The sequence below is a fragment of the Thunnus maccoyii genome, chromosome 5 (assembly GCF_910596095.1).
Source record: "Thunnus maccoyii chromosome 5, fThuMac1.1, whole genome shotgun sequence".
Taxonomy (NCBI): Eukaryota; Metazoa; Chordata; class Actinopteri; order Scombriformes; family Scombridae; genus Thunnus; species Thunnus maccoyii.
The window spans coordinates 17,578,977-17,600,481 of record NC_056537.1 but is presented as its reverse complement, the minus strand read 5'-3'; the positions used below and the strand labels follow the sequence as shown (position 1 = coordinate 17,600,481).

The window sequence follows — 21,505 nt, the reverse complement described above, 5'->3', positions numbered from 1 at the left end:
CTGATGGGTAGCATTGAGTACTGTTTTCCCATATTAAATGTGAGTTTGCTGCAGCAGCTCACATTTTTCTCTCTTTGGCCTCAGTTCTCTGTGCTCTTTTTGTAGCGCGCGGTACCACCTCAGTCCAAAACGCACAGGCTTTTTTAACTGCTGGTTCTCAAGAAAAACAAATGTCAGTCAGATGGACTTGAAGCTGCCTCTTTAGTCATCAGTCGTAAGTGATTGATTATAAGCTGACTGGCTGAGAGCACAGTGCCCCTGGCAGATGTGGCAGGCAGGACTATAGCTGTCACAAATGCCCAGTCATGCAGCAAAGCCATAAGCAGTGTTTTTTGGAGCACACGGAGCCAATGAACAGCTCCTCTCGCGACACCCCTCCTCCTCCTCTTCTGCAACCCAAAGCATGCCATTCACCCTACCCCCATCAGCCCCTAGCTTTCCTTCATGCGCATGGCCCACCCATGTCAACACAAAACGCAAAGCAGCCCACAAGGCCATGGACACTTGAGACACACAGCTGACCATTAATTCTGACCTATTTATGTCTGACCGTTCACATGAAGTGGTAAAGCGGAGCCCTGCATATGTCTGCTCTGGGATTTACGCTAATTATGAACAATCAACCACAAAAGCATCAAAGTGAGTGGGACCAAGAGGCGAGCCATGTCCTCAGGACCTATTACTTTAAGAGAGTAAATAGTAGAGTAGTAGCCGCCTTGACCAAAATTAGAAGCAACAAGTCACTAAAAACAGGTTTATTGATGTAGTGAAAGGCACACAGAAGCATTTGGATTTGTTTTTAACAGGAGCATTGCTAAACAGAGGTTAGCTTGATATAAGATGAGTGTGCACATTTACACATTTAGCATTGCAATAGTGCCACCATGTCCCCTCTTTCAGTCGATGGCAGCAGTATGAGCCCCCTCCAGCCATGCATTAGATTTGCCTGTCACCCCCATCCATGCCACCGTGCACACTTCACATTCTAATTCTAATCAATGTCACTCAGGTCAGACTGTTCAGAGGTCGCCCCCGTTTTATTCACAGCATCCTTCTCAAGCTTCATAACCATATGTCATTTAACCCATTAGTTCCCAGTTCCTTACTCCTAAAGGAAAGCCTGAGAGTCTGTTTCACCTCAGGACCACAAATTTAACCTCAAAAGTGTTGAATAAAAATAACTCAAAAACATGGGATGCTAAATTTGAAACATATGCGCTTATTCGCTTTCTTGCCAAGAATTAGATAAAAACCGATATCGATACCACTCATGTCTGTATGATAATTATGAAGCCATTTGCTAAAAGTCGGCAAACTGACTCAGTAATGTCAGTTACACAGTAAAATTTAACCTAAATTTGCTAACAGTAGCTAACATTAGCTACAAGAGCTTAACCAATTATGTATCAGCCTTTATATTGGATGAAATAAACTAATACAGATATTTCAGTAGTGGAGTAAATGTTTGCCCATAAGTAATAAGAAATGTCATGGACTGAGATGCCAAAAAATATGTTTTAGGTCATTTAGAAACTCCATAAAATATAACCTGAAAACACTGACAATTCCCAATCTTACAGTGTTCATAAATGAAAATGACATTTTTGATAAAATCATTATCAAAACAGTTTATGTTAAATGTTGTGTAATATAAATGTATGCCAATATATCATTATTGGATTTTTTTAAGACTCAAATATCAATATTAGTATCAACCTCAAAAATCCAGTAACATAATGCTTGTTAGCCACCAAAGGCTACCGGTACCAGACCAAGTCAAGTTGTAGCAGCAATGGTACATTATTTTGCTTCTAAGTTATCAGTTAAAGAATGTTTTACAGTCGCTTCAATGATCTGAATTCAACTGTCACAACAATACAGTAGGTGTGTACATTTTAAAGTACAAATTTTAGAATTTAAAAAAGTTTTTTAATTAATATATCACTACATGTACTGTACGGTGGAGGTGAAACACTAAGAACTGTGTGTTTACTGTGGTTGGAGACGCTCTCTTCACTTGGCTATTGAGTCTCTGGTTGACACTGCCACTACTTTCTATCTTTATCACTTCAGTGTAAACATATTCACAATTATGTTACCTGGTAAGTCGATGACATTTAAGTTGCATACCAACAACCAACTTAACAACTTTGCTGAACAACCAGGAAGTTACATGTTGCAACTTAAAACAGTGACTGCAAATGACTGCAGAAAACATTAATCATCACAGCCAATTCATGCAAAGCCACCTATGTCATCAACCCACCCAGTCTGATGCAATTAACTCTGACTTTTGATGTGTTTAGTTAGTGACACCACTTGTACCGACAGGTTTGTGATCCTGGAGCTGCTGTCAGTCAAGTAGTAGGTGTAGATTTACATAGAGACGCTGAGTCATAGACATCTCCATATGGAGCTTCGATCTGCTCCCTTCCCTGTGTGTGTGGTTGTGTGTGAGTTGCTGTTTTGTCTTTTTTTAGGCATCAGAAGGCTCACACTCTCACAGGTTACATGCAGGGAGAGAGGTCAGATATCCTTAGGTGCACCGTGGCTCACAGTCTCACCAGAAAGAGATTATAATCAGTCAAGCTCTGGGGGACAAGTCATGTACAGTCATCAATTAACAATCAAAAATAGAAACAGAAACACAATCCTCAATTTAAAACATGAACAAAATGGTAAATGAGTTATAAAAAGTACATGCTGGAGGTTTTTTAAGTTTTTAAAATGTACTGACAGAGTTCAGACGGCTAATGACAGCTCATAGAAAAATATGGCTCCAGCGCTACTGGGTCAAGAACTGGTTTAACTGTGAGTCACCCGTGCACATTCGTGTAACAGCCAGAGTCTCTGGTTACATGTGTCCACCAAATGTGCACTAACTACGTGCAGTTTTATCGGCAAATCTGTGTATTTTAAAACTGCTTGGTATTTGTTTATATTACTATATTATGCCAAAATTGCATTTACATCTGCACTACAGCACACAGATAAATGTTGATAGTGATCTGGTACTCTGAGGCACAAAATGTGACTTATCCTATGATGAATAAGCTGAATGCTGCTAATGACCCTTCACTTACACAAAGAGCCAGCCAGGAAAATGTTCTTCTGATTTAGAGTTTATATTCCAGTGTAATTATTAAATTATATATTTATTTACATTTTCAGCTATATTTAAGTATTTTTCTGATGTGTAATTTAAATTTGTAATTCCTGCTGTAGAAGTCCTGGACATAATTATTAAATCAGTGTTATTTGTCCAGCTCAGAACGAGGGAAAGAATTCATTAAAAAGCTTATGCTCCATAGTAATTTAATCTGATGATTAATTAATCAGAGAAAAGCTTAATGGGGTATTATTATCATCAGAGTATACTATTAACATGTGTCAGTTTAATAAAATTCTTCTGCTTCATAAAAGAAACACACACAGCAGCGTGTGTGCAGTAACTGCCTATCATCATCATATGAGTAAAGTTTAGCCGTTGGACTGTTACAGACACAGCAACCAAACAGCATCAGAACGGCAATCCTTAGCACCTTGTCAGCGCAGCCCCCCATGGAGCGTACAGGCTGATACAATAACTGCCTCTGTGGCCGCGGCCCAGCCACATCTGCTCCTCCAGGGCCTGTGTGTTTGGAGATGTCAAATACTTTCAAGCTGTTGTAAGGTGTGAACTGGACTGGAACAGAAAATCTTGGCAGGGGGCTCAGCAGTTGAACAAGGACAAAGGGCACCATCGGTGATGTCCTTGTAAAACTCCATCTTTAAGTCCCCAAGCATATTTAAACTGCTCATCTTTGATGGGGTTAAACAAAGTTCTTAACCCTGCTATTTGGTCAGGAAGGAAAAAATAGCTTCACTTAAGAGATCTGCTTTTTCCCCGTCCCGTGCTTTTGCAAGCCAAACATCTGCAGGGAAAGATGAGAGGATAGTTTCTCTTTCTGTCTTCCTTTCTTTTGCTCTGCAGATGAAGGCGAGAAGGCAAGGTTCCCAGCTCTGGTATTTGGCATGGCAGCACTGAGATGGGAGCAGGCGCCTGGATATGTGATTTACTCTGAAGTCTTTGCCTCCTGCCCCTGTCTGTACTGACACTAGTTACCATTGTCTTCTCATCTGAGCCTACTCAGCCATAGCTGCTCTGTGAGCTGCCCGTCTTTTGTTCTAGCTTCTTCCCCCACAAAGCTGAGTGCAATGGCCTGTCGGCCCGCCTGGATTATTCATGAACAGCGGGGACGTGTGGCTGTGTGTTGTTGGGGGGTAAAAGGAGGGATTGGGGGTTTGGGTGTGTGTGTGTGTGTGTGTGTGTGTGTGTGTGTGTGTGTGTGTGTGTGTGTGGGGAGGTGGGGGGTGCCAGTGGCTCCCAGTAAAGCCAGCACGTGAGGGATGGCCCTAAATAGTCTTCCTTTAGGAATGTGTCGAGCAATTCGGCACAGAGGAGGGGGATGGATGCTGCTTTTGAGCAAGTGTATGTGTTCCTGATTCTCTCTCTGTTTAGGCGGATATGTTATTGCAAAGTAGAGATCATACGTCATTTACTGGACTCTACAAGTTGAGCCACTGGTCTGACAGTAGATAACATTCAAGTCAGCTGTGTTTCAGTGACACATGCAGTCAGGCAAGCGCAGTGATGTTAGCAAACAGCATCTCAGAGAAACGCAGGGGTCAAATTAATTATTCCTATTCACTGTCCTCAAGCTTTGTACAGCCTGATCTGTGATTCCACCGTGACTCATTTATTGAAAACAAAATGTGTGACATCACCTCTTTGAGTCTAAATTATGCTTTCAGTGAGCCTGGGTGGATGTGGTGGTTCCTGTTCTTGATGATCTATTCATTGAGGGGGGTTGGTAGAGACAGGAAAGCAAAAGAAGGGGGGGGGGGGGAGACTGACGGGAGTAGTGTGGGGATATGGGGATGGGCAACTGTCGAGCATCCCCCAAGGTACTGCCTGTTATGCCAAGCAGAATCAGTCTTTTTCCAAGAAGCTGGGGCTAATCTGTCAACCTCAACAAACACACTCAATCTCCCCACCCCCGACAGCCCACCCCTCCTTACTGTAGGTGCCTTCCTCTTAATACACAGAGGAATAGAGACAACAGTGCTGCCTCGGTTTTAGAAGCCCACAATTATATTATATGTGAGTGGTAGGCCAGTTTTCTCTCATTGCAATATGTAAACTAAAACTACATTTTTAAAAAAATCAATTACACCACAGAGACACACTCAGACTGTGTTTTCCTGTAAATGGATTCTCCTCCTTTAAGCCTTGGCTAATTTGTATTAGATGGTGACATTGTTTGGAAGTTAGGAAATTCCCTTCACACTGTGGTTATTAGACCTCAGATGCACTGACACCAGTAATGTGTGTTTTCCCTTGTTGATACCTCGCTGTTTCACTGGAGCAATCCCACAAACCACTTGGAGAGACGCACTATACTCCCATTACTGGACTTTTCTCTCCACGCAGGCAGGCAGTCTGTAATCCTTTAACAATTCACAGATTGTGCGTTGGAAAGTATGTCCAAACCTGATTAACTTGCAGGGAAACTTGGAAAAAGAGGGGAAAATCCAAAACATGCACCAAGATGTGTCATGTAAAATCAGGTTGCATGGATTGAAGAGGTAAGAGGTAAGCCAAGTAACACTCTGTGTGCTTTGATTGTCGATCGCAAATAACATGCCGCTATATGCCAGAAAATACAGGGATTTTTGATGCATCTGCAGACATTTACAGGGAAGTAGTATCTCTGCTGCTTACGTAAAATCAATTTTGGGGAAAATCTAAATTCCATGTTTAAATCTAGGTATGAGTAAGAAAACTGTTTCAAAATGAAGTGAAAATACAAACTTTAATGCAGTGTGTATCTTCTACCTCAAAGCAATCAAGGATTACATAAGCCTGTTAAAGCCTCCTGTCCGTAGGTTAAACAATAGCTCTCTGGTGTTGGTTTCAATCTCTTGGGTTTAAGCTTTAAAGACTCCTCACTACTGTACACAAAAACACTGCCCGTGTTTACTTAGAGTGTTCCTCATATCCTGTTGTGCTGCATTTTTAAATCCAAGAAGAAAAAAAAAGTTTGCGATAAGACTCCTCCAAGGCCGGTATTTCCTTATTGTCAACTTTGTTCTATTTTTACAATACCAAACAACTGATCAATGATTACTAATTAACAACTTTGCACAGGGAAATGACAATATTCAAAGGTAATTTAAATGGTGACTTCCTTGTAATTATCTTTATATTTGATCTTAATGATTCTGGATTTGAACATATTTAGCCTGCCAAATGAGGCTTAATTCTCATAGATTTATATAAGATTGTGCTGAAATTAAATAACTGTTTATAAAAAAAAAAAGAGAGAAAATTGGGAAATGCGTATTATAGCATACTTAAACATTTTTATGACAACACAATGAAGAAGAAAACTCAAACTTTGGTCAGTCAAATAATTTAGATTGTGATGCCAATATCCAAATAGTTTAGAAGGTACATTTTTACATTTACATTTCATAGCAGTAAGTAGTGTTGTTGTTGTATGTTTTTTCTCACTGCTACTTCCAGTTTCCCAGAGTGACGGTGACATCTTTAGTCCTAATGGTTCTGGATAAGCTTGGAATGTAAATAAACAACACAAAGCCGCAACAAGAACACACAACTCTGTTTGTGGAATTGTGCAGCACTGGGTTTCTTATTCCGGTAAATTCAAGTTGGTTATATGTTTGTCGTCACCTTTAGTGACACTGCCTGGCCAGTCTGTGCCATTGATTTCTGATCTTTTACAGCACTCTTGTAGCCATAAAACACTCTTAAAATACTGCCCCAGTCACCATGGCGTCTTTCGAAATCCCTTGTTTAAAGCTATAGAACACAAAAATGACAGAGGAGCTAACTAAAGAAAAGTCCCTTTTAACTGTAGGATCTCGTGAGGCTTATTCTTAAAATATACTGTATGATCTAAAAATCCTAAGGCCAACTGCCTCTGCATAAAAACAGTGGGCCTCAGACGAGCAGAGAGCACAGGGACTTTGGCCTCGCTTAACACATCTGGATGAATAGAGCGGCGTGTGCCCTTTCAGAAACACGTGGGACAACTCTCCCTCTCACTGCTATGCCACTGGGAGAGGACGGCTCTCAAACCACATTCCTGTTATTGTTATTCTGATTAGCTTCAAGAAAAAAAAAGGGGAAAAAAAAATGATGTGTGCATGCACACATACACACACTCGCACACTGCAAAAGCTTATTTGCAGTGTGAGCGGGAGGCGAAGCAAAGCGGCGTGGTGGCGGGGGGTAGAGTCAGAGCAGCCGTGTGTGAGATAGAGGCCCTGATGTCTCCCAAGGATTCAGCCAAGGCATGGGGTGAAATGGCACAATAATCAAGAGGGCAGGTGGGAGGGAGCGCAGGGGAAGCTAAGCATTCACACACAGTCGTCATGAGAATATCTCTAAGAGCACCTCTACATTCCCCTCATCCCAACGCCGCTGCCTTTATGTGACAACTGTGCACATAAAAGCAGAAAGGGCCATAAACAAAAACAATTACACTGGCAACTGCAATTCAACATTTATGAACTGAGGAGGGGAATAAAACAGATGTCACACCTGACACAGCATAACATACACTATTTAAATGTAACGTCCATGTTTACTACAATATTACTCTCATAAAACCTTTATTCAATGGTACAATTATAATATTGAATGGTATGCAACAACTTTGTGGTGTAATAGGTGAGATACAGTATTTAAAAGAGGACAATCAAGAAATAAAATGGTATTGTGGTTGAATTCCTTATCAATATTTTAACTACAGCATGGATCTAATAAATAAGAACTAACATTTCTACTATCCGCTCTTACTAAATGGATATAGATCATGCCAACAAGCAGGTGGCGTTGCCAGCACTAAAGGAAAATAAGCACTAGGATGTGAAATTCCTGGCCATGGGAACCCAGACCAGCTCTGAATATATTCCTTAATCCCCGGTGATGATTTCAAAGTAATCCAGAATCTGATTTCTTTTCTACTTCAAGCTTTTACGAAATGTGAACAGAATATCTCTCTGCTTCTCTTATTTCTATATAGTTGCATCACATTCCCGTCTTTTCTTTTCTTTTCTTTCATTGCTGCAGGTGATAGTTATTGATCCAACCAATCTAGTTCATTTTCCACAAATATCATCCATTTTTAAGTATGTTTATACCCAAGATAGTGTAGTAAAAGAAGAGGTTAGCAAGATTTATAAGCAGATTCTTTTTGTGATTTGTAAGTTTCACAGTTGCCTTGAAAAGCAATCTGAACGTCTGTGTCTTTCATCGCATGATCACAAGCCTGGCAGACAATTTACAATAGTCGGGCTAAATGCCGCAGGGTCAGAAAGAAAGGCTGGCGAAAACCTCAGCGTGCTATTTCTTGATAGGAGCCCTGGCCCCTGATACCACTGAGCCCTGGAGTGACGCCAGGACAGTGATTTGAAGAATTCCTCTGGTTTTTGTGGCCCTGGAAGTGCCCCTTTACAGGAAATGTGACATGAGCGTGCGAGGACAAAGATCAGAAGGAGCAGTCATGGCTTCTGTGATCGAGCTCTACAGCTGGCAACTGTCAGCGGACACAAGCTTCCTCGCTCGCAACATGTGACCTCTTGAACCTCGTGCTGCTTTTGGGGAAGGGATGAGCGTCAACAAATACTCATCCAGCAAATGCAGGATGAGAAAGTGTAGGGGAATAACTACATCTGTGATGCTGAAACCCTTCAACCTGGAGACATAGATACTGGTTATCCTCTCGGTCTGTTGTATGCCAGACTGCCATGTTCACCAACAACCTTCCCCCACTAACGGCTTAATCTGGCCTCCCCCACCAATGGTTGCAGCTACCTCATTAATGCCCAATCGTCCAGCTCGGGGACTATTGTCGGAGGGGGAGGGAGCCCATGCTTGAATTCCGCAAAGCAATTTGAATATGTAATGTGCCAGCCGAGATATAATCACCAAATCCTATTCAGTGATTAAAGCACACTTAAATTGCACTCACTTAACATTTCTTCACAGAAAGACTCTTATAAGCAGGCTAATCTGCTGTTCATCTTACAGATGTTTCATTACATGTTTACATATATTATTTGTGTTTCGGATACATTTTGCACATTTTTAAGTGCTCTCCAGATAAGAATTCCACCGCTCGTGTACCATTCCTGTATTTCAAACCTTTCATGTCTACACAGAGACAACAGGCATGGAGACATGGGGCTCCCTGGGGTTCGCCAGTTCCCCTACCTCCTCCCCCTCCCTGAACAAAGCCTCCCCAGTTGCAAGCCTGACCCAGTAACCTGGCTAGCAGCCTGGGGGTATAGCGTACCCTGTCTTAGGGCTTCCAGGGCCCGTGTGAGCACACAGGGCCAGCATTTGTGTACAGAGCAAAGTCACTTTCGTCAATGCAATCGGCTCTTGCAGGGATTAGAACAGCTCCTTTTAGACAGGGCTGATTGTGTGGTAAATGTGTAGTAGCCTAGCAGGCAGAGCTGGGAAGGGTGTAATAGTGGCTGGCCTAATCTGGCTGGACACAGGCATCTTTCTTTACAGCCATTTCACAGGAATGCTCTCTTGCTTTCATTGCCAAGTGTTTTTGTAGATTATGTACCTCGCCTCTGTATATACATACACAGTCCGAGATATTTGACGCAACATAGAATAACTGAGCAAACCAATGACACCTTTCCATCAGGCTTTGGGCACCAGTGCGTTCACAGCAGCCATATTCTCCATGTGGACCACCGGATCTTTCAGTTTCGATGTTTTAAGAAATAGAACAGTCCAGCGCAAGGAAAACCAGCAACACCAAAATCACAACGACATTTGGAAAGTCACAAGGCTGACCTCCTAGGGCTCACCTTGGGATGCATGCAAGAGCTTATTGGATGCTTAAGAATCAAATAAGATGTGCAGAGGAACTGTCACAAGTGTGCACCACAGCAAATCAGAACTAATTAGAGCATTCAATTTCTGAGGCATTAGAGAGAGTATGCAAAACATCTTACCCCCTGGCTCCCCTTGAAGCAAATCGCCGGCTGATTTGATAGTGATGCCTACAGGAGAGAAAAAAAAGAAGAAATTGGTCACTGATTCAGTAATCATGTTCAAATATATTGCCATTGTTTCAGCTCTACACTGTGGATTTTTCTTTGATGACAGCACTCTGGCTCGATGAGACAAGCCAGGTAAACTTTCCTCATTAAATGCCAAAACGTTGCCATAATTGCCATTTCCCATCAGGCTTTGCCCTGATGAAATACGGTCATCTTTCAATATCATTAAGCCTACAGTTCAAGGGTTTCTGACCCTAATCTTCAGAGGAATGTGTGTGATTAACCAATCTATAGCCTACAGAAAACTTTGCTCATGTCAGTCACTTTGCTGAGCGTGTTTGTGTGCGGGGGAGGGGTGGTGAGTGTTTCAGCTGATTTTTCCTTTAAATGATTAAATGAGTAAAGGCTATGACAGATCCCAGAGGAAAAACAAAACTCCCTCTGAAAACAATTATATTTCTTTAAAAAGGTACTTTTATAAGTACTTCATGCTGTGGTTTGTAAAAACGGCACTGTTCTCCAAGACCACAGCATACCAGGCTTAAGATCCCAAATATCATTGTTTCTTTCCCCCCTACTGATAAAAAATATTAAAATCATTAAAAAAAATGTCTGCCTTTGAGGCAACATGATACATGGTTAATAGATGGAGACTATTATCTGTGAAGTACAGCTGTGCCCGTGATTGACAGGGCTCTTAATTTATTATTAATGGTTTTGGGAAATGTCTTCCCTATTAAGGAGTATTGTTCTGATTTTCTTCACCACCAGTTAGCTTTTCATATTGAATGTAATAATACATTTTACAGCATAAAATGTTTGTTACATATTACAAACACTGCCTTAGGGCTAAATAAAACTTGTTAATGGTCAAAATTTGGCTTTTAGAAGGAAAATAAGAAGGGAAATTTTAAGAAGGAAAATAAAGCAGCTTAATGCTTGTATGAGAAATCAAAAGCAGAGAATATTTACATGAGAATACCTGCAATTTATATTTTTGTAGTATTCACTTGAAGTAACCACAATCAGATATAATGCTGAAACAATTAGTCCTCTAAATGGTGCCACTTTCTAATAAGGTACCCTTTATGGAGCTTTATAAGCTGCAACTAATAGCTTTATAAACATTAATACATAATTTACTAATGCTTTATAGATCAGTTATAAGCCATTAATAAGAGGTTTTGGGCTGCAATGTCGTAAAAAAATTCCCTTTGGCTGGTGTTTATCCTCCTTCAGCTGAATAATCTGGACGACAATATTTATTAACAACATATCAGCATTTAAAACCTTAGATTTTATGGTTTATTAGAAAGTGAAAAAAACCCATGAGTATTTATGATAGGTTTATTCAACATTTATAACTGTATTATAAGCCAAGTAGAGAGGCTTTTTCACAACCTGGCAACCCAGAAGTTATTGTTATCAATGGCTTCTAACCGATCTATTAAGCTTTAGTAATTGACTGAAACGATTAATAAATCCATTTGTCACCAACTATAAACCCTTTATAAAGGTCCTTATTAAAAAAGTGATTGGTTGACTAATTAAAAAATAATCAGCAACTATTTTGATAAATGAATAGTTATTTAAGTCATTTTTAAACAAAATTGCCAGAAATTTAATTGCCGCCAACTTCTTGGTCCACTTTTTAATTGTAAAAGTTACAATAACAGATGTTGAGTGTGTGCTTAATAAATGCAAGGACAGACCACCAGGTGTAGATAATCTAGATATTAAATTTCTTAGAATTGTTGCCAATTTAATTGCTGTTCCTGTCTGTCATATTATTCCACATTCAAAGAATCTGGCTGCACCATTTTGTGGTACAAACAGCAGCCCTGTAAGTTTGTTACCTGCTTTAGGAAAAGTAATGGAGAGAATTACTGAACAAATACAAACTCATTTTGATGTTAATAACTTAAACGCAGATTATCAACATGCTTATAGGCCTGGTCATTGTACATGCACGGCTCCGACACAAATGACAGATGATTGGCTAAGTGAGCAAGATAATAGGAAGTTATTGGGTTCAGTTTTACTTGATTTCAGTTCAGCGTTTGATGTTATAGATCATTCTTTGTCGTTAGATATACTGAAACTGTATGGCTTCACTTTTACTGCATTAAAGTGGATGTAGAGCTACCTGTCAAATAGGAGGCAGACAGTTTTCTTTAATGGCAATTTGTCAAAGATCAGACATGTTACTTGTGGAGTACCTCAAGGTAGCTGTTTAGGGCCACTATTGTTTTCTGTCTTTGCCAATGATCTTCCATTAGTTTTAGAAAAGGCTCAATAATGACTCAACAATATATGCAGCTGCGTCATCAACAGGAAAGCTGAATACCATTTTACATAAGGAGTTCAAGTTAGTGGTAGAATGGGTAACAAGCAACAAAGTCTATTATAATAGGATTAAAGTATCAGTTAAAAGCTGAACCAACACTGAAAATAAATGTAAACATTATACCTATTGAACAAGTATAAGAGACAAAACTGCTGGTTTTAGCCTTAGATAGGAACCATGGATTATTAATTATCAAATTAACAAATTGATAACATTGTGAGTAAAATGGAGAGGGTTGTGTAAGTTGTGAGAAGAGTTTTAAAATTTATGCCACCAGATTATTAGTCATTAGACAGGTTCAATGCTTTCTGTCACAGCTTGTTTACGGTTTCATGATTTGGTCTTCAGTGCTTCAATGAGAGAGATAAAAAAAAAAAATTACAAGTAGCTCAAATTAAAGCAGCACATTGTGCTCTACAGTGCTCTTACAGAACTGATGTAATAGACATGCATGACAGTCTGAGTTGACTAACTGTCAGTCAGAGATCCACCCATTCTTTGTTAGGTTTGTCAGAAATGTACTGGTGACACAATCCCAAAGTTATTATATGAAAGGTTATTCTCTTAGTTTGCTCAACACAATTATCAAACACGATATGCAACAGAAAGAAGGTTCATGCTACCTAAAGCGAAAACAAGTATGATACATGTACAGAGCCAGGTCAGGATTCATTGCCAGTGCATATTGTTCATGATAATACTAAAGATCAGTTAAAAATTTTGTTAAAACAGTATCTCAAAATATTTCGGGAACCATAATCAAACTGTGTGTGTAAACTAGGAAAAATGGTGAAAGGCGAAATGTGTGAAAGCGCAGGATGGATAAATATATAATTTAAGAAGGTCATTCAGACAAGGATTTATGTTCATTAGGAATGACTATTTATTTGTAGGAAGAAGAAAAAAAATCTAATTTTCTATGAATTCTTGAGGAATTGTGATTGATTTATAATTGTGCTTTTGGCTTAATGTCTGTTGAAAGGATGACAATTTTGTTTTCCTTCTGTATGTACTCGATTGTTAATTTGCTTGTTGTGTTTATGTGGCTATAGTGTGTATAAATGTGTATGACTGTATGGAAAAATAGTCAATGCTAATGCTGGTGCTAAAGGGAATCCTAATAAAGAAAGAAAGAAAGAATATCTTTAGGTTTTGGACTGCTGCTTGTAGAAAACGAGCAACATGAAGGCATCGGTCTAGGCTTTTGGGAAATTTAATCATTGTATTTTTTTATTACTTTGTCTTTTTTTTTTTACAACCAAACACATAACTGAGAAAACAATAATCAGAATAATCCTTAGTTGCAGCCCTAATCTGACATAAAGGCTATGGCCTAGTATATGATGTATAATGATGACTTTTGAGGTTGCACACCTACAACACAGACATGCAATTCATAAATAAAATCTAATAACAGAAACTCTCTCAGGTTGGGAGATTCCTGTGGACAAAATCTTGCCCACACACACCACAGTGGGAGTCTAAAACTGTGTTATCTGGGGTGGTCTTTGACTTGGAAAACTTGGCAGTAACCTCTCCTGCCTGCTGTGGCCTGGAGGAAGCTGTCAGGCTGTCCAATGAGCTCCGGAGCTGGGCGGGCTTCCAGCCGCGTAAAGGGCAAAAAACAATAATACACAAGAGCCCAGCAACAACTTTTACCGAGCCCTGCCACACAAAATGCGGAATCAAACGCTTAAACCACCGATTCCCACATCTAGGACTAGCTTTAATAAGGCCCGGGACTGTGGCGCATACGCAAATAAGACTTATTTGTTTTGACGGCTCAGAAGAAAACTCAAGCAAACGAGCCTCCTGCTACAGTCATAACTGTGGGGCTAACTGTCTTATCAAGCGTCGCTCTGGGAAGGACCATTTGGATAGACTAAATTATCTCGGTCTAATCTAATGGACCGTAAAAGCTATCCAAAGCAATAAAACAGTCCCCAGTATCAGAGGAGTCGAATAATTTGCTTGATAGTTTGTTCATTAATTTATTCCCGAGAGCGAAACCAGCAGGAAAAAAACAGCCTCTAAAAAATGTAATGACTGACAATCATCTGTATTCGCCCATAATCTAAATAATGAATTTCAGCTGTAATGTATGCATGGAAAAAAACCGAGAAAACAGCAGGCTTTTAAAGCTCAGGGCATAATCACAAACCTCTGTCATATGGGAACTTTATGGGTTTTTCGGGAGATTACGCTTTGGTAAACATGCACAAGTCAAAATAACCTCGGCTCCCCCCCCTCGCTCAAAACAAACTCTACTCAGGGCTTATAGGAGAATTTAATGAAATCCCTTCATTCATCAAAGTCTATTGAATTGCCTGTTATGATCACAATAAATCAAGCTTCCTTCTACTGTAACAGAGCCAGAATAAACCAACACAGCCTACATTTATCTGCCACTAATTCTTTCCTCGATGATTTATGAGCAGTCCGCAAAGCTACTAAACTATTTTATTTACTTTTTTTTATTTCCTGTGTTTCCGAACAGGGATTTTTTACAGTTCCCGGAGTTGGGAGGCGATCGAGGAAAAAAAAAAAAAGAAAATATAGATGGGAAAAAACACACACACGCACACACACACAGGCTACATACACATACAGACACACACAAGCGACAAAGTTCAAGCCGATAATTTTTTCTTACCTTCAGGTTCTGGTAGGCTTCGAGGGTCCGGATGGCAGTGTCAGTGAGTTTGACGTGATAAAGAGTTTGATTTGGGGTGTTTTTGTTGATTTTGCCACAGGAGAGCCCATACCGATGCTCCTGTCTCAGCGCTGCCATTTCTACAACTGAAGGCTATTGGCGACATTCTCCCTGAGACGTCACGGAGGAGAGAGCGTGTGGGCGGGGCTAACACACACACATAACACACCAACACACACGTACGCATACACACACACACACACACACACACACACACACACACACACACACCTGAAGTATGAAGTAAAGAAATTTTTTTTTTTTTAGCTTTCGGTTTCCAGGTCACACTCGGCCACTTGTGCCCTCAGAGTTTCCAGCTGGTATTTATCTTGTCTTTGATCTATTTTTTGCTCTGGATTTGGCCCAAGCTGCACTCCACTAACTTGATTTTGGTCAGTGCATTTTGTGTATTTTTGCAGTACACACACACACACACACACATACGCACACAAGAAAGTACAAATTCACCTGCAGACAATTGTATGACAGATGTACTTGTGCACTGCAGAGAAACTTTGTATAGAAATTGAATGAAAAACTTTATTTATTCCTGAACAGATAGTCTGTGGTGGAAGAAGTATTTAGATCCTTTACTTGAGTAAAACTACACAAGTTTTATAAGCAAAATATACTCAAAGTATCAAAAGTAAAAGTACTTTTTTGTTATATTGTTATTTAGGCTTCAACCAGCAATTATTTCCTTTATTGATTAATCAACATTTTGTCTATAAAATGTCAAAAAATGTGAAATTGCTCATCACATTTTCCAAGAGCAAAAAGTGAGATTAATTTAGCTTCTTTTGTCTGAAAACTGAAATTCAGTTTACTTTCATATTAGACAAAGAAAAGCATAGAAACCTTTGGGAAGCCTGAACCAGCAAATATCTGGCATATTGCTTGAACTATGACTAAAACACTTAATTGAATATCAGAATAGGTGCTGATTAATTTTCTGTCACTGGATTAATCAATTAATTGACTAATCATCCATCCATCCATCTATTTTCTTTACCGCTTATCCTCTAGACGGTTGCAGGGGAGTTGGAGCCAGTCTCAGCTGACATTGTGCGAGAGGCGGGGTACGCCCTGGACAGGTCGTTGACTCATCATTTCAGCTCTAATTATTATATAATATGTCAAATTGGATTATTATTTCTGACTCATTGACATGTAAGCAGAATCTGAATATTGTAGCCGGCCAAGGTTGAGCTCATTTTAAGTTTGTACACTGTTTGTATAATAGTTTTTTCTATGATAACGCAGCATATATTTTATAAGATCATCATATGTTTTGAATGAAAATATTAACCCAAAACTGGAGTAGAAGTAAAACAGTAGCATTATATGGAAATATTCAGGTAAAGTATCTCAAAATTGTACTTAAGCAAATCACTAGTAAGTAAATGTACTTACTTACATCCCACCACTGTAAATAGTAAAATAAGAAACTCCAAACAAATGCCAAAAAGGAGCTTTTTTCCACAGTGCAGTATTTGTATAATTTCTGTGTGTCAGAGAAATTAAACGACAAATATGGGATTTGGATTAATTTAATCCTTGACGGACAACATGCTTTGGCTGTGGATTAAAGAGCAGCCTCACAGTCAATAATGCAGTGTTTATTTACAATATGGCCTGGAGGATGTTGATGTCTGTCTATTATTAGTGTTGCATCAGTCCCGTCTTCTCCCGCAATACTGCTGTTGCCTTCATAAACTGTATCTTCAAGTTTCCCTCAAAGATCAGTTTTGTTTTGATAAAATGTGAAGTGGATCATTTATCAGTGATGCGGCCGTATAACAAGTGGAGAATGTTTTCTGTGCTGCTCCTTTCCTGAGAATGATAGATTTTCTAACATCTTAAAGGCTCTGTAAACAAGTGAATGTTTTTTAGGTAACACATCTCTTTTTAAGTAAGCCTTTAAGTTTATTTATGGCTGCAGTGCTTTTAGATGAGATAAATCCTATTAGGAGTTTGTTATATAAATCCTAATTTTACCCCAAAATGTTGCTTATATCCATTTAGTTCAAAGTCTACAGACCCAAGTCTGCTGAATTTACTGGTCAACAAAGTTGCAAAATTAAATATGCACCACTGAAAAGAACAAACTCTTCCTTATTAAGTATTTACATTTTAACATTTGTGTCCATTTTAAGGCGGCATCATTTTGTTTCTCTGTTAAAAAGAAGTTGGATTGGCTCAAAAACTTCTTTCAATTTAAGAATAGTGTTAAATACCCCCAAATGAATTATGCACATGATATGAAATGTTTCATACCATAAACACACTGTATGTAATCTGTAATCCAGTTACATCCCGCAGGTTGCTACAGCTATTCTATGAGTGTTGTAGCTCTTCTTAAAAAGTGAAAATAAAAATCTCCCAACGTAGCTCAAAGCAAATTAAGTTAGAGCTTGTATGTGCTGAAATCTTGTTGGTAGATTGCATTCATGGAAACTGCGTTATGGAGCACGACAGTGAAGTCATTAAGAAGCTTACAGACGTTCTGGCAGATTAGGTTTTTCTCTTCTAATCCTGCAGATTACCACTGCACAAGCCTGCTGGCTGAGAGTGCTTCGTTGCACTGCACAGTTTCTTTACATTGATCATTTTTTGTTGCAGCCACATCACTGGACTGTGCAGACTTGAACGGACACAAGTAGGAGAGAGAGGAGGTCAAAGTGCAACAGAACTGCAGAAACTACGCAGCTGCGGGCGGGACGAAGGTTTTAAAAAAAAAACTGAAGAGGAAGTCAGGATTTAGGGATGTGTTCTGAGTTGGATTTAATGAAACACAACATGGATCTTTGTAAATATTATATCATGGAGATATTTCAGTTTTTTTCCAGAGCGTAGGCGGCAGAGTTTGATTCAAAACAGAACTATTAACCTGCACCTAAGTGGAGCATAGGTTGGACAAGAAGGATCATCCCTTTTGGAGACTAATGCAGATGGTGTCCATCGCTCTCTGTGGTAAAATGGAGGAGCCATGCTGTGAAGACCATAAGGACCCCGTAGTGGAGCCTACAGAGCCTGAGGTAAGAGACGCCACTTCTGAGCCTGCTGACAGGGACGGTCACACCGAGCTGCCCTGTGGGCCTGCAGAGGAAAGCCAGGAGCCGTGTGAGAAAGAGCAGGTTGAAACAGAGAGCTGTGCAGGAGAGACTAAAAGCACTGAGATAAAAAGCCCCACTGAGCCGGAGCAAGAAACAGGAGAGACAGAATGCAAAGAACGTAGGAAACTGAGAAAAACAAACAGCTGGAAGATGGTGCGATTCCAAGACCCATCAACAGATGACGAGGTTTTGGAGAGGGACAGCTCAGCAGAGAGTCTCTTTCCAGAATATGCAATGGAGGAATGGACTTCCTCGACCTTTGAGGAGCTGTTCGTGAAAGAAGATTGGCAGGACATTACAGGTAGGCCTGAGGATGCATCACTATAGAAGATATTACAGGTAGAGACACATTTTACACATGATATTGGTAGGTAGATCTAATCTTGCAACATATACCACTAACTTCATGTATTGAACTCACCATCACATATCATTTTGAATTGTAACCACAAAAGAGGAAAAATGGCCAAAACGATACTGAGATGAAGGTTGGCGTGTTTGTGGCTATTTCTGAGCACATGTTTGCTAACAACAAGCAGATTAACCTCCTTTCCCTCAACATGACCTCTCCTTGCTACACGCAGATGACCGGCTGCTGAGGAAGAAAGTGCTGGAGTGCGGGGACCCGTCCGCCCCGCAGCCCACCTGGGGCCAGGAGGTTACTGTGAAGATGCAGTGTGTCCTGGAGGACCGTACTGTGGTGGAGAAGGACTGCAAGCTTGTCTTTGTTATTGGAGAGGGAGATGTGAACCAGGTAAAAGCTTTTGACTCTTCAGCCTCTTTAGTAGAGCAGCTGTTGTGGTGCGTCACACTTCCAAGACTGTGAAAATAGGCAAAAAGCTGGTAGATGGATGATAAAGATTCATTAACTAATGTTTGAGTCAATAAAATACATTAAAATGCACAATACACAGTTCTGTTGATTTGTAAAAGCTTCACATAAAACATGCAAGTAACACTTTATTTTACAGGTCCATAATTTTCCAGGAAGTTTCCAGGAAATAATTGTAATTTAGTAGTAATTACAAGAGAAAAAAAAAAATCTTTGCAAATATTTGTTAATTATTGGAAACTTTATTCTCAATTTATCTTGAAATGTAGACAAAATTTGCATTTTTTCAAGTTTAGCTGACCTGCTGCACTGACTTTCTCAGTTGCACTAGAAATTAATTGGAATGAATTAAATGGATGTCTGCAAACCGAACACCCTCTATTTCCCCCATAATTAGCGCCAAATTACATTGTTCTTTTCAGGAAACTTGGAAATTATTCGAAATTATTCGGAAATTACACATCCATGAAATAAAACATTACCAACGTGCTCATTCAGCCCTCTAACACACACTTTTGACACCTGCAGGCCCTGGAGGAGTGTGTCATATCCATGCAGAAGGGCGAGATCACATTGCTGCTGGCAGATTCACAGTATGCCTATGGACTTCTGGGAAGGTAAGGATTAAGTAAGGATTTTCCAGTTATTGCTGTTGAATGGTAAACATCTGAATTAAGAAGCACACAGAGGCAGAAACACACACTTGTCAGTTTATTCATAGAAGTGATATCTGTGTCTCTGACCTCTTGTACCTGTTGCTGTGGGGGCAGCCTGGTTTTCCAGGGTAGCAGGGTTAATGAACCATAAACAGGAGCAGATGGCTTCCTCCTAACACTATTCAGAGGCGGCCTATCAATGGTGTGTTTGTAACCTCCCAACCTATGGGAGGACACCACTCGTATTACAGCCAATGGATTAGGTTTATAACCTTTACACCATTAAAGAGCCAGTATAAACACAGAAGAGATTGGTGAGTCACTGATGAACACCAGTTTCATGTATACTTTAGCTACGAGGATGAGACAATAATGCACCAGGGTGACTTGTGCTGTGATACTAAAATATCAATGAAAATACATGGGAAAAAAATACATATTTTTAAATGTTTTAGGGGAGAGAGAGAGGCAAAACTTAATAGGAAATGTGCGTAATGTAATTAAATTTTTGATTTGGTTGATTAGCAAATTACTTTCTGTCCTACTTGGCTCTTTAGACAGGCAGTAATACGCTGTATATTAAGCAATTTCATAAACGGCAAAATTGTGACCATTAATTTAATTCTGAAAGTGAAAATATCAACTCTGTGCCAGTGTAATAAGCCCACACCCATTAGAGCAAATGAAACATTATTACACCATTTCAAACACTCAGCCTTCAGCAATATGTGCTCAGAGTGGACAGCAGTTCTCCAATCAGTTATTGTCAACTGAAACTCACATGTTGTTGATATAAAAGCTGAATAAAACTCTAAAATGAGACGCTTACCAGATTTTTTTTGGTTATGTGCTCGGCCGTGATATCAGAATGGTTATGTAGAACATGGTGTACCATTAACAGAGCAGCTGTACAGAGGAGTAATGCACAAAAACAAACATGAACATGCACCCAGAATTATCATGTGGCTGTAAAAGCATGAAAAGGTGCAGAGTGTAGGGCTAAATTTATGTTCTGAATCCGTTTGTCAGTCTAAAACTACAACAAGCTACTGTACATCTGAACACTGTTGGCAACATGATGTTCAGATGTACTGAACTTTGTGTTTTTCCTGTAAGTCTGTGTGTCTGTGTGACGTCCTGTTTGTGTTATGGAGCTCTGTGAAGGGTTTGATGGGATATGAGCGAGGAGTCTCTGAGTTGTTGTCTCGAGTCTCGGCCTCCGTGTTTAGAAGGAGGCAGAGAACGGGGGAGGCAACGGGAGGTTAGTTAATGATTGTTTTGATGCAGCTGATTAGGGTTGTGTGCTGTGGAGTCAAATTTAGCTGTACCATAAGGTAGACAATCAGAGCTTCGTGTCAGTTCTTTAAACATGATTAAGTTACTGAGGTTGCGTATTGCCCTGAATCTGACTTTCTTCAGTCACTGAAGTTAAATACATTTGCTGGTGATTTGGTGAGACAGATGAGAAAATCAAGAAATTATGTAAAGAAACAGTATGTTACAAACTTAACTGAACATACTCCAGCAGCAGGGCAGACCATCCAGTAATGGAAAACTCATTAGGTCTCCAATCCCTGAAGGGCTTTGAGCAAGACAATGAACCCTCTCCTTATCATTCATGGTATGTTTCTCTGGATAAGCTCATCTACTAAACATGCCTGTTAAAGTCTATTACGAAAGTATTTAACAAAAAGAAATATTTGAAAAAAATAAGCAGACAAAAATAACAATTACTAGCCCTGACAGACT

General features: G+C 39.7%; 2 protein-coding genes across 7 annotated transcripts in view; one reads left to right on the top strand and one right to left on the bottom strand.

The window, feature by feature from the left end:
* LOC121898085 (RNA polymerase II elongation factor ELL) overlaps positions 1–15,230 on the bottom strand; it is a 30,738-nt gene extending 15,508 nt beyond the window's left edge. Inside the window, exons 1-2 of the mRNA XM_042412991.1 lie at positions 15,093–15,230; positions 10,045–10,092 (exon numbers count right to left, since the gene is read on the bottom strand). Of these exons, the coding sequence (XP_042268925.1) occupies positions 10,045–10,092; positions 15,093–15,230 (186 nt within the window). The remainder of the gene's footprint in view (positions 1–10,044; positions 10,093–15,092) is intronic.
* fkbp16 (FKBP prolyl isomerase 16) overlaps positions 1–21,505 on the top strand; it is a 70,430-nt gene that overhangs the window by 19,752 nt on the left and 29,173 nt on the right. The window contains exons 2-6 of one of the 6 annotated variants that reach the window (XM_042412993.1): positions 15,193–15,289; positions 16,179–16,246; positions 17,775–18,569; positions 18,853–19,022; positions 19,629–19,717. In XM_042412993.1, the coding sequence (XP_042268927.1) occupies positions 18,098–18,569; positions 18,853–19,022; positions 19,629–19,717 (731 nt within the window). In that variant the 5' untranslated portion in view covers positions 15,193–15,289; positions 16,179–16,246; positions 17,775–18,097. The other 5 variants (XM_042412992.1, XM_042412994.1, XM_042412996.1 and 2 more) reach the window with 5 other exon arrangements.